Here is a 13,164-nt window from a genome sequence, read left to right on the forward strand (position 1 = left end):
CCGGATGTTAATGCTCTAAGTGAATTAAAGGTTGATAATATCCATATCATGTCCCATTATTACAAATAATTTAAGTAACCATTGGTGTGAATAAAGATTTGTTTAATACAAATAGTATGAAAACGAAAATATATGCCACTAATTCACTTGAAAATATTAAAAAAAATTCATTATTAGGACATTATAGAGTTTTGACAGATGTATGTTCTAGCAATTTGTTTTTTTTTTAGGTAGTAAGTTGGAAATTCCACAACAGTCTTCTTGGTTAACAACTAAGGAAAATACTAGGATCAGAACTTGCTCACGTGGCAAGTTATGAGTGGTAAAGTTTTAGACTCATCTTTCATGACTTGCCACGTGAATAAGTTGTGATAAAAATTGTGGTTTTAGCATTACTCAATACATGTCTCGCATAAAAAAAAAAAAAAAAAGTCGAGTCCATTGTAGTCTAGGATGGATCAGCTTTGTATTAATTTTAACTCTGGAGAAAGCCCATATGAGAGGAGACCCCCCTACAGTGTAAACTGTAATACAGCAATAGATTAAGATCAGAAATCAAAAGGTGAAAAAGAAAGAACAAATAGAGAGCAGCCAGCGGAGTAATAATAATAATAACTAAATAAGTCTCGCATAAAAGAAAAGTCAAAGAGTCCATTTGCAGTCTAGGATGAAACTGCAGTGCAGTGCTTTGTGCAACCTTTTGTGTTAGTTTTAGCTCTGCAGAAGACGATATGAGAGGAGACCCCCCTAAAGTGTGAACTGTAAAATACAGAAATAGATTAAAGATCAGAAATAAAAAGGTGAAAAAGAAAGAACAACTTGAGAGCAGCCAGCGAAGTTATAATAAGAAGAAGATGAATGGTGAATGAGTTGGATATGCCTGTTCATTGTCATTGTCAATGTCGAAAAAGACTCTCCACTCCACTCCTTACTCCCAACCCAACCGTGCGCATGCCTATTTTTACACATGTAAAATAATATCTAATACCAAACTTCATAGGACATTTATTTACTATATATATCTATTTTCTATGTCCATCTCCCACCGTTGCTTTTTGGTTTTGGTTCTTTGGCCTTTTGAGACATTTCAAAAGCCATAAACTCTTTCTCTGCACACACAGATTCCTTCCAAAAAGAGAGGTCAGTTTTCCTTTTCCTTTCCTTTTATACATATACACAGATATACCTTCCTTCAACAAAATGCTTTTCCACTCTTTAACAAATTTTTATTTTTATTCATACAATTCAGCGGCAACGATGAGGCGTTACGTCTCCAAATTCCTTGCTTGCCCTTTGCCTTTCACAAAATCCAATTTTTTCCTGGTATGTCTACATCCTTTCTTTTCTTTCTTATTTTTGTTGGGGCTTATGTTATACTGCTTGCTTTGTTCTCAATCATGTTTATGCTATGCTTTTTTTTTCCTCTCTGTTGGGTTTTTATTATTGAGTTTCAGATTTGTTTTATCTTAACACTTTTGTGCTACAGTTCCAAACTGTTCCTTTACCATAATTTTATGTTTCTTATTTCACTGTTACATTCGTGTATATATGTGTATAAAATATGTATTGTCAATACTCAGCAACACATTTGTCAGATGATTGTACTGTGTGTTTCTGACCATGGGATATATATTTATATCATTACACACTGTTTGGTAAATTCATGATGGTTTAGCTCTGATCCATGTTTCAAGATATTAAACAAATCATCTGGGGGTTTTCCTGGTTTTTTTTTTAAAAACAAACATAAAAGAATAAGAATGCCATTTTTTAATTTGTTCACAAAAATAAACTTTCAGAATTCTATGTATCAAGTCCAAACATTTTAAACATCATAGCTTCCAAGTGTTTGATTTTTTTCACCCAGTGATTGAGGATTGGTTCCTCAGCCCCCACACATGCTGTCTATGAATTTAAGTTTATTATTTCTGCTAGATTTTCTCAATTGATTGGTTTTTGATCTTGGGGGGTGATTGATGTTGGTAATTTTCAAAATGGCTAACAATTTTGGAACTTTATAATCAGGTCAATTGTGAGGTTGAATCATATTATGCATCCAGAGAGAGTAATAGTCAAGGTTTAGTCCGTAGTTATCTGAATGGATCCTTCGCAAAGATGTATGCTACTTCTTGTGCTACTTTGTCAGATGATACTTCAAAAGATAGTCCTGTTTCCGATATGCTAATTGATTCATTTGGAAGGCTGCACACTTACTTGAGGATCTCCTTGACAGAGCGTTGCAATCTGCGATGTCATTATTGTATGCCAGCGGAGGGTGTGGAGCTCACTCCAAGCCCTCAACTACTCTCACCGAATGAGATTGTTCGACTGGCAAATCTGTTTGTAAGCTCTGGAGTGGAGAAAATTCGTTTGACTGGGGGGGAGCCAACCATTAGGAAGGATATTGAAGACATATGTCTACAGTTGTCGAACTTGAAGGGACTAAAGACATTGGCCATTACTACCAATGGAATTACTCTCGCAAAAAAACTTCCAAAGCTGAAAGAGTGTGGGCTTACATCTGTGAATATCAGCTTAGACACTTTGGTGCCAGCTAAGTTTGAATTCATAACCCGACGCAAAGGACATGAAAGGGTTATGGAATCAATCAATGCTGCTGTAAACCTTGGATACAATCCCGTGAAGGCATGTTTTATCCTCTCAAATTTGTGCTTATAGTTATATATATTTCCTGATTTTTCTGTGTTCTTAACAACTAAAAAGGTTTTTTTTTTTGCCCGCCTGTGCAAGGGGGGGGGGGGGGGGTGGTGCATGTTAAAAGTACTACTCTTAGTTCTTGTTCAAGACCTGTTATGATATAACTTTGATTTTCAGGTAAATTGCGTTGTAATGCGTGGTTTCAATGAGGATGAGATTTGTGATTTCATAGAGTTAACACGTGAAAAGCCAATTAATGTTAGATTCATTGAGTTCATGCCTTTTGATGGGAATGTTTGGAATGTCAAGAAACTTGTACCCTACTCTGAAATGTTGGATAGAGTGGTAAGGTAGAACTCTGGCTAGTGACCCACTTATATGATTGTGAATGTTTGTTTATACATATGCTAAGTTCCTCATTGTTAATGGACAGGCAAAACAGTTTACAGGCCTAAAGAGACTTAAGGATCACCCGACAGACACAGCAAAGAATTTCAGGATAGATGGGCATTGTGGTTCAGTTTCGTTTATCACATCAATGACTGAACATTTTTGTGCTGGATGCAATAGATTGAGACTTTTAGCTGATGGGAACTTCAAAGTTTGCTTATTTGGTCCTTCAGAGGTGAATTTTCTTCTGGCTTTATATGCTCTCAATTTTTACTGGTATATGAAATGGATTTAGTTTGAGTATTAGCTTTCTTATTGGTACATTGCTGTTGCCAATGCTCTTTGGACCTAATGGCATTTACTTCCCCCCATAAAAAAGGTTGGCGGTGAACTCCTGGATTTAATCACATATGGCTGCATGAATGGTATTTATCTAAAAAAGAAAATCTTGCTGTGGGAACATGTCTTTCTGAGGTCATATGCATTTGATATCTTTGTTGAGTCACCAAACTTATGAATGATTTAGCCCCAACTCCCAAGGGATCAGCTGGGGACCATGCCTCATGAGAGGTCACTAGTCGAAATTCCCTTTCTCTCTACCCTTAGGGACAAAAAACTTACTTATACACACAAAAAAAAAAAAAAAAAATGAAAAAGAAAAAATCCCTTCAGGGTAAACTGACGCTCATTTGGCTATGATAGATATAGTTCTATGTCTGATGTTAATCCACCATGCATAACTGTTATGACTCTTTAGTTGTGTATGAGAGTAGTACACTTCTCAACTTTGCTAGTCACCTTATTTTTATACGTACCTACCTATTACCAAAGAGCTCTAGCCCAAATGGCACCTTCTCCCCTTGTAAGAGCAAGGTAGATGTCACCTCTTGAGCATGAGGATAAATTGCTTAGCCTATCAAGGGCGAAAAGCCCCCGGATTACCCAGTAATTGGTTCTAGTAGGTGGGGTCAGTTGTCATAGGAGTTTGATTAATAGTGAGGATTGTTGTACATTATTCTCTATGATGTGCAACTTATCTAAGTGAAATTCTCCTATGTCACCAAAAAAGAAAAAAAGAAAAAAAGAGCTAGGTAGATGTCAAGGTCATAACCTACCTGGTGCCTGTGTAATTATCAATCAAAATGAAAGGAAAAAGGTATCTACCTGTCAAAAAAGGGGAAAAAAAACCTCTTTTAGGTTAACATGATGAAGGCTTAATGCTTTGTAACCAATTTAGGGATACCTTTCTGCACAGATTGATAACAGTAGTATCAGATAAACTATTCTGGTCATGATTAAACATATTTTGATTATTCATAGATGAAACTAGGGGAGAAACATTTTTTAAGTGTATTGACTTCCAATTGAGCACTTCCAAAAATAAAAGGTGAGTTATGGCTATTTTTTGGGCCTATCAAACTTCTTCCTATCTGCACCAAAGTAATAAGATGATTGAAGCCATAACATGTTTTGAGTGAGCTATGAGGTGCTAGCTTTGAAAAATTAGGCAAACCTTTTCATTTCCCCTAATGGAAGTTGTAGCTGAAATATTTTCCCTTTCTTTTGAATACCAATATGGAAATGCAGCTTCCTTGTTATTCTTATTAGACTTTGTTATTTGCAGGTTAGCTTAAGAGATCCCCTGCGGCTTGGTGCTGATGATGATGTGCTGAGAGAAGTAATTGGGGCAGCGGTATGCATTTATAGTCTTTTCATGATGCCAGAACTTTGAAAAAACCATTAGTTTTTAAATTCATGAAAGCTTCATGTTCTCAGTGGTACTAGATGTTTTACTATATAGGTTATTGATGTAATTGATTGGGGAATCTGCTGCTACTTTTGATTCAATGGGTATAGCCTATGACTTGTCGTAGAGCCACTTGAAAATTATGGGCATTTGAGGAGACAGTCATGTGTGATACTCAGATGGAGATTTAATGAAGCAATTAATTTTTCAGTTCCCTAGAAAAGTATTTAGAATTATAAAGCTATTATGCTTTTTGTTAGTGTTTTCTGTTTACATTTTATGGCTCTCTTGTATGCCAAAAGGATAAACTTAGACAAACATGTTTGTTGAGTGCCAGAAAGTTCACAATGATGCGCATACATAGCCGTGCCCCTGTCCCCAAAACACAGAAGCCATGTTCCTGTCTAGAATTATGGCACATGACAACATAATGGACCATAATTGTTTAATTGGATTTGGATATGAAGCTTTCCTTATGCAATCTTTGGCAACTGTCACTTCTAATTATTCCTATTTTGCTTCAGGTGAAGAGAAAGAAAGCTTCACATGCTGGAATGTTTGACATTGCAAGGACCGTAAATAGGCCTATGATACATATTGGTGGCTAAATTTAGATATTGCCCTTATCAAAAATGTCTTTAGTTTGTTTACTTTGTACTTGTATTTGTAAAAATTTTCATTCTAGAATTTAATGAGGCTTTCCTTTTAGTTTCAATTGGATTAACTTGCTTGCATACAAAACTGTCTTTTTTTTTTTTTTTAAAGTTCTGGTCTATTTTTAGCATTTTCAGTGAAAGAATATTGCTAGTTCTCACCTTTGAAAATCATCTTCATTCTTGCTTTCTGTAACAAGGAAATAGACAAACAGACTGTCCTCTTCACATGAAAATCATCTACGCAGGATTCATAATATCCTGGTTATGTCAATTTATCGAACCGGCTTGTGCTGGCTGCAAGATGATGCTTTGACCACTTCTGCAAAAACCTCTTATATTAACCAACCCATGTGTGTGGTATACTGTTGAATTTAGTGACTGTCATAACTTGTGTGTATTTCTCAAGTAAGAGTAAGAGACACTAGAAGGCCACCTTTGGTTTGTGTACTTACACTTTACGTAGTAATGTTATAAGTTATATGCTGCTGCAAATAGGTTTTACGTTTGTTGTAATAAGTGCTATCTTCCTCCTGTGTGTTGGAGGAGTTGAGGAAGGATGTTTATGGCTTTCCCGGTTAATGAAATCGTGCATTATTAAAATAAAAGAAGAAGAAGAAGAAGTTTCTCAGCAATCTTGGAATTCCATTTTGGCATGTAATAGTTCATTTTGGTGGAGAGCTGAGAATGACAAATCGTCTTTTAGGTTAGTGGTGATACGTTTTTTTGAGAATTATATGGTAGTAGTGGTGGTTCCATAAAATAGCAAATAGAAAAATAAGCCTATCCTCACTTGCTGATTTTATTTAATAAGTTGTTAAATAGATGGGATTAGTTTAGTTATAATGACTTTCTTTACGGGCCTATGTGAGTTAAAGTTTTAAGGCAAAGACTCGTTTTGTGTTTTACATACACTGATATATAATTGAAAACTCACGTTTATGAGTTACAAAAGCATAGTGTAAAGTAAACACTACCCAAAGTTTAAACTCCTCTCTCTCTCTCTCTCTATTAAAAAAAAATAAAACTTTTTGAAAAGGATGTGTGCCTATATCTGAAGTACACTTCCGATCAACGGAAAAAAAAGGGGTTAAATCAAGTTGTTATGTGTTGAGGGTCATTTTTGAGAATCCAAGAAGAAAGAAAAAAGCCTAGCAACAAGGGCAGCAAAGGTTTGGCAAACAGATGGCAAAACCATTAAGTCCAAGCGGCAGGAACAATGGATTACAGGCCCATGAAATAAACAAATGGACCTTGAAGAGGCAAGTGGGCTTAAAGAAACCTGGAAAGAGAGAAATAGCATACTCATGGGCAGTATATGATATAGAAAAGTGAGAAAGGGCTATTGCAGGCCCAAAGTAATGTAAACAAAGAAAGTAAGGGGCTAATGGCAGGCCCATAAACCCCGAGGATAAGAATAAGGTAATTGGGTCAGGGAAGCCCAATGAAGTTAGTAAAAGCCCATGGAAATGTAGAGTTAGTAAAAGGGCCAAGGAAGCCCAAAGAAAGCAAGTGGGCTAAGGATGCCCAAGAGGAAGACAAAAGGGACACATGAGTTCATAAGTAGGAAAACCAATGGTTATACCAAGCCACTGGGGAAAAAGTAAATAGCTGGCCTAAAAGAGGCCCAGCAGAATTAAGTCATTACAGCATGAATGATAGAATAATATGACAGGAAATGAGAGCAATCAAGAAATGGGTCAAAAGAAGTGTAAGACCCAGTATCAAATAAAGCCCAACTCCTAAGAGAAGCGAGAAATTGAAAAGCAGCTCACATAAAAGGTCAAAGAAAACGAACGACAGGCTATGCAGGCAAGCCTCCAGACCACGGCAGACGAATGAGTAGTAGGTAGATTTTGGACACATATGGAAGGGAGGCACGCGCAAGGCCCAGACACTACCAGCTTGTACCCAGCCAATATAGGGCATGGTGAGGTTGTGGGTTAGAGGTATGAGGGCATGGTTTGGTGGTGGGGAGAGGAGAAAAATCTATTTTTGAGGTTCCGGCTCAGGCTCTTTTGGGGGAAGTGTCCTGCTGGAATGATATACTACCCAAAAGAAGCAAGTTGAGTTGTAACCATTAAGTGCATGCCATGAGGGATAGGGAGAGAGAAAGAACTCAGATCGTAGTAGGAAAAGGTGCCACGGCAAACAAACAAACAAAATACCCTTCTTTGTCTGGTGATGGGGGGATGGCACACAGACGGATCAGTAGTGGTCGGCCAATACACCCAGACCAGACAAAGGAGGTTAAGGGCTAAAGCAGTAAAATCCGGTCACGGTAAGCACTATAAAAAGAGAACCTTGACCTAAACAAAAGATAGAGCAATAACGGAAACCATAATTAAGAAATAGGAATTCGAAAAGAGATACCAGGAAATAGAAAAGAAACGAGTGTGAGGGAAAGAAATAAAACAATCAGAAAGAAAATAAAAGGAGAGTTAGAACGGCAGGTATGCATCGATAGATTGATTCCCTCTCTCCCTCACGAAATCCTGCTCTCTGTCAAAACCAAAAGGAGCCCTTGTGCATCAATCATTCAGGTCCGTTTCTCTCAAGGTAGTTAATCTCCACGGCAGGACTTTCTTGGGAGATTAATTGTGTTGAGAAGGAACGTTCTTTCCTCTCTAGTTTTGCTCCTGCAGACCAAATTTAAAATGATTTTTTTATCTCCTGATTAACCCATACATATTACTATTTGCTCCCTTTTTTTCTTTCTTTTTTGTAAAAGTGATTATTATTACTGTGATTGTATTTGGGATCATTTGGTCATTCTACTAAGTAGCCAGATATTTTATTTTTTTTGTTATTATGTCTGTTGCCACAACTTATCTGAAACAGCTCTGCCTGTCGCAAGCACGTTCCTGGCAAATCAGGCATAGTTTGCATACAAGTCGGACCAAATTGAGTGGCAGTTGGACCGGTCCCAACTCCCTTATCCAGAAAACTTGGACTTAGTGTAGCAGGAAGGAACTTAACACTACTAGCACAGCCCACCACTTTACATTATGGTAGGAGTATATTTTGGTGAAACATAAAGAAAGGCCCCTTAAATAGGCTCGATGCCATTAACCTTGCTGAATTGTTTTCTAATTTTTTTTTTTTTTTTGTTTTTTTTGTTTTGCTAAAATAGAAGTATATCAAATAAATTAATAGATTTAAAATGACTTGATTTTAAATCCAAGTATTTTAAAGATTTAAAATTCTTGGTGAATTCGTCATCTAAATTCTTGACATTTTTTAAACTGTCAAAGCAACAAAATATTTGGATATTTATCCAAATTCAAATCCAAATATGCAAAGCATGCCATCCAAATGCACCCCTAAAGTTTCCCTGAATATTTGTTTTTTCCACGGAAGATGGAAAACAAAGTGTATATAGTTAATTAGTGAGTGGCTGCTTTTGTGCCTGATTTAATGCTCATAGTCAGCTCATTGCTCTACCCCCACACCTTTAATTGTTATACAATATCCTTAATTTGTCTTTGTTAACAAGTTAAGATGGCAATATGCAATGGCTTGTCTCCGGAATCTCTGTCACTTCTCTGCTGGATTTTTTGATCTAAACCATAATAATTTGTTATTTTATATTTCAACTTGACAAAAGGCAGTCCCACTCCCACAAACAAAGTTAATAAGAAATCGACAAATTATATAAAGACATTGACACTAGGCCTAATTAAAGCCAAAGTCAATGCTAGTTCTGAGTCAGACTTGTAATTCAGTGAATGGACAAAACCCAATTTCTCTCAGATCGGTGGCAGCCTTATGTATGAAGGCAGGTCTTGGTTAAGAAAAAGAGAGAAAAAGATGAGTTTATTGTATATTTTAACCAAGCTTTATTAGCTTTTAGGAATGGGAAATGTTAGGAATCGGTTTAGGAGCTATTTTTAGAAGTATTTTATTGGGGTCAAAATTTTTTTATTATAATTTATTAATAATTACCTGAAAAGTATTTGTTAACAAAATCTTAAATAAGCATCCATTAAATATTGATGATAACTACTTATATTTCTCATGAAAGTAGAACTGAATGTGGTATCTAAGAAACTCCCCCCCCCCCCCCTAAAAAAAGAAGAAGTTTATATGTGAATGGTATCAAGCATTGAATTCTAATTAAATCTCAATGCTTGATGCTACGAACGATTTCCAACCCCATCCTTAGATAATTAGTTTGCAGTATTTTACTTATGAATTAACTTTTTTTTTTTTTTGAGAAACTACTTATGAATTAACTTGGTTGGCTAGCTTTGACATACTATTATTGGACTCCAATTTGGAGCAATCCCATTGAGTCCAAACGCAAAGTACAAAAAGAGGCTCCAATAAATCCAACCCACTTGGCTGCTTAAATTAATATAAAATAGGCAGTAAATAATTTACAAATCAATTGACGCGATGGTGTTTTGGCTTTACTAAAGTCAATTTAAAAGACTCAAAGTCACTTCTTAATCTTATTCATCAAACTTGGATGTTTTGCTTTGCTTTACATGAACCTTGAGAGAAAACATGTTATAAAGTGGTCGGTGATTTTTTTTTTTTTTCAGATTGCTACCTTCATCAAGATCGAGGCTGTAATCACTCTTAGCTTTTTCTTCCTATGAAAGAAATCCATTAAAGTAATTTACATGCACGCGTTATACTTCATCTTAATTCTTGTTTATTATTAAAAGAAAAAGTTATTGTTTAGTAGTTAATTTCTAGTTGGATCTTAGTTGGAGAAGATATAGAAGAGACAAAAGGGCCTGGCATTAATCAAACAAATTGCATATATAATCCATGACGTTTGCATTGTTGAGTGTATATACGTATGTCATCCATTCTATATATTATTTTTGCTATTTGCAACAACTTCATGTGTGGTAGAAGGCTTGACTTTCATAAAATAATTTATATATTATATGTATACAAAGAATATCCTAACCTTATAGGAAGTAAGCTAAGCATGTCGCTGAGTATCTTAATGTGCAACTTTCTGTTTATTTACTCAAAAGTCAAAATGTATAATGGTTTTAGATCTAATCTAGCTAATTTGTGCGCTGCCTTCAGAAGGAGCTGGCGAAGGTGAAGAGGGTATAGCTCCTCTCTACCGGTACTCATCCATCGTGTTGGTGTGTGTATATATATAGACAGATATACATACAATTTTCAACGTATTATTGCATTGAGTTTCCAAAAAAAGGATTAAAAAAAAAAAAACCAAATAAAGACAATAGAAAAAGAATTCGACTAATTAAATACAATGAGACATCTCCTATACTTCTTTTGCTGATCAATATATATAGTAACATAAAATCTTTTTCTAGCTTGGTGCTAATTAAAAATGCATTATTATATATATTTTTTTAATTTTTAATTTGGCTAGGTAACCATAGAAGGTGTACCAATGGGCTAACGCTGGAGCTGATCTGTTACAGTTGACTAAAGATCTAACTTTCACTTGAACCCTATATAGGTGAAATAGTAAATCTTAAGCAATTCAATTAGAGACCCTTCTCATAAAATCTCTGATCCTTTGTGCTTATATATCATATTGTGAATCAACTCAGTCATGCTGAGGAGAAGGGTTATCTATGGTGCAGCTTATTTCTTTTTATGATGAGTGGAGTGGAAAATGTAGAATCAGTATAGTGGCATCACTAAACACAAAGGAGGAGGAAATGTACAGAAAGCATAGAAACATACTTTCACTATATATATTCTAATTACATAATAGAAGAAAAATTGAAACTAAACAAAAGAGGAAGTTTCCTTAAAATCTTTTATGGAGATAATGCATTTCAATTAACAATCAAGTAACTTAAATTAACTCTTCAATGAAACCATCCAAGTCAGAGAAACCATCAAAGAAGCCATTTAAGTTTTCATTTCTCCAAAATTCTTCTTCATCTTCCTCCTTTATTCTCACCCCATTTTGCAAATTGGCAAAAGCATCATGCATTTCTATGGTGCTGCAGCTTGGCTCCCTGTAGAAACTCATTATATTTTTGGTTGGTGGGCTTCTTGTTGTTGAACATGTAGTACTGTTCCTATTACTCTTCATCATCTCTGCAGGTTTTCCCGTGAGTCTCTGAACAAGCTCTCGAAAATTTGCAGGTTCTGTCTTTATGACTTCTGGTGCATATATGTGAATTATACGAATCTTTGGCTGGAGCTTTGATATCTCCCGTGAGTGTTTGTGCATGGAAAGTTGAGTAGAAGTAGCTGAACTTGGTTTACATGAATGTGGCTTCATCATCTTATTGCAAACTTGATTGACAGAGAAAGAGTGGGTAGGAAAGGGTTGGTTTGATACTATTGATTGTGTATGTTTGAAGAACGACTAGTGGATATAGAGGCAACTATATATAGGAGAATGTTAAATTTAAGAACTTGTTTTAAAAAATACAAGTGAGATTTTTTTTGATAATACAAGTGAGAATTGAAGGCAATATTAAGCTGTCTTTTGGAAACCAGGGTTGGATATTTATTTTATTCTACCATCTAAAGAGTCAATGAAGTAATAGAATGCAATTGGGCCTTGCTTACAGTTACCTACACGCATACATAGATATATTCTTTCCATTAATTTGGAGTCTAAATCATTATACTCCGCATCTATAACATAAGAGTACTCGTCCAAGTTCATTTTACCTAACTCCTGCATTACATTAACGTGGATAATATATACAGCCACATCACATGTTAACTAAAACTAATCTTGGCTATCATTTTAGGAAATGCTTTTACATAGAAAATAAGTTTTGTATAAAAAATTCATACCAAACGATGTGAGGACTTCATGATTGACCACAATCTCTTGTTATCCGTTCTTATTTTTTTTTGGTAATTAGTAATTAATCTCATCTTGTGCATTCAAAAAATGAGTTAACTACACCATTAGTTTTGTGAGAGCTTTTTTGATTATTAAAATCTAGAGATGTCTTCAGCTTACTACACTTTAATTTCTGCTATGATCATGTTAGTGCATGTAAGGTTAGAACTGAGAAGGAGGAAAGGAGTCGAAGAAAAGCTTTAAAGGAGACATTGTTAGCCATTGATTTTTTGGCTAAACAAAGACTTTTTATTAACAGAACAAACTAACATTATTAACCATTGTACCATGCATTCTACTTATAGTTGTGAAGGCACACGTACTGTTTCACAGCACTAGACTTGGTGTAAAGTTTAGTATCATCTGGGATTCACTAGTAGTCTGGTACATCTACTGTCTCTTTCACGTGGCCAGCTTAATTAACCATTATACCGTATATGTACTCTACTGCTTGCTCTACCAGCCTCTGCACAAAACAAATGTACTAATTGGATCTACTCGTGGGGGCTAAATCAATATGTGCACGGGCCACGGATCTCTTACAACCATTTTCACTGTACTCGCAAATCAGTAGAGCACGAGATTTGTGCTGTTCCATAATTTAGAGGATGACAATCCAGTCAAGCGCAAATTTCTATATACTATCACTTTACTCTTACACTTCCATTGATGAGTAGAGAGGGAAAGTTGCTTGAAGTTTGCATTAAAAAATTTACCTTCACTCTCCTCTAACTTTTTACCAACATGAAAGGTTGTTCTACAGATGACTGAACAAAAATTACAGCCGGATATCAAAAAGTAACATAATGGGGCCTCCTAAAATAACATTACATTTATGAGGTTCACGTGAGGTCTTGTGAATCCTTTTTTGTTTTAGTTACCAAAAAAGAGGATGCATTAAG

General features: G+C 35.5%; 2 protein-coding genes across 2 annotated transcripts; one reads left to right on the forward strand and one right to left on the reverse strand.

Moving 5' to 3' along the window:
- Positions 1-868: 868 nt before the first annotated feature.
- Positions 869-5,510, forward strand: LOC115988081 (GTP 3',8-cyclase, mitochondrial). The gene is made up of 7 exons (XM_031111721.1): positions 869-1,140; positions 1,250-1,323; positions 2,026-2,646; positions 2,836-3,003; positions 3,092-3,283; positions 4,673-4,741; positions 5,320-5,510. Exons 2-7 carry the CDS (start codon positions 1,258-1,260, stop codon positions 5,401-5,403), a joined length of 1,200 nt encoding a protein of 399 aa, XP_030967581.1. The 5' UTR covers positions 869-1,140; positions 1,250-1,257; the 3' UTR covers positions 5,404-5,510.
- Positions 5,511-11,248: 5,738 nt separating this feature from the next.
- Positions 11,249-11,686, reverse strand: LOC115983255 (VQ motif-containing protein 17-like). The gene has a single exon (XM_031105901.1). The coding sequence runs from the start codon at positions 11,684-11,686 to the stop codon at positions 11,249-11,251; it is 438 nt and encodes a 145-aa protein (XP_030961761.1).
- Between the last annotated feature and the right edge of the window lie 1,478 nt (positions 11,687-13,164).

The sequence above is a fragment of the Quercus lobata genome, chromosome 4, assembly GCF_001633185.2.
Source record: "Quercus lobata isolate SW786 chromosome 4, ValleyOak3.0 Primary Assembly, whole genome shotgun sequence".
NCBI lineage: Eukaryota > Viridiplantae > Streptophyta > Magnoliopsida > Fagales > Fagaceae > Quercus > Quercus lobata.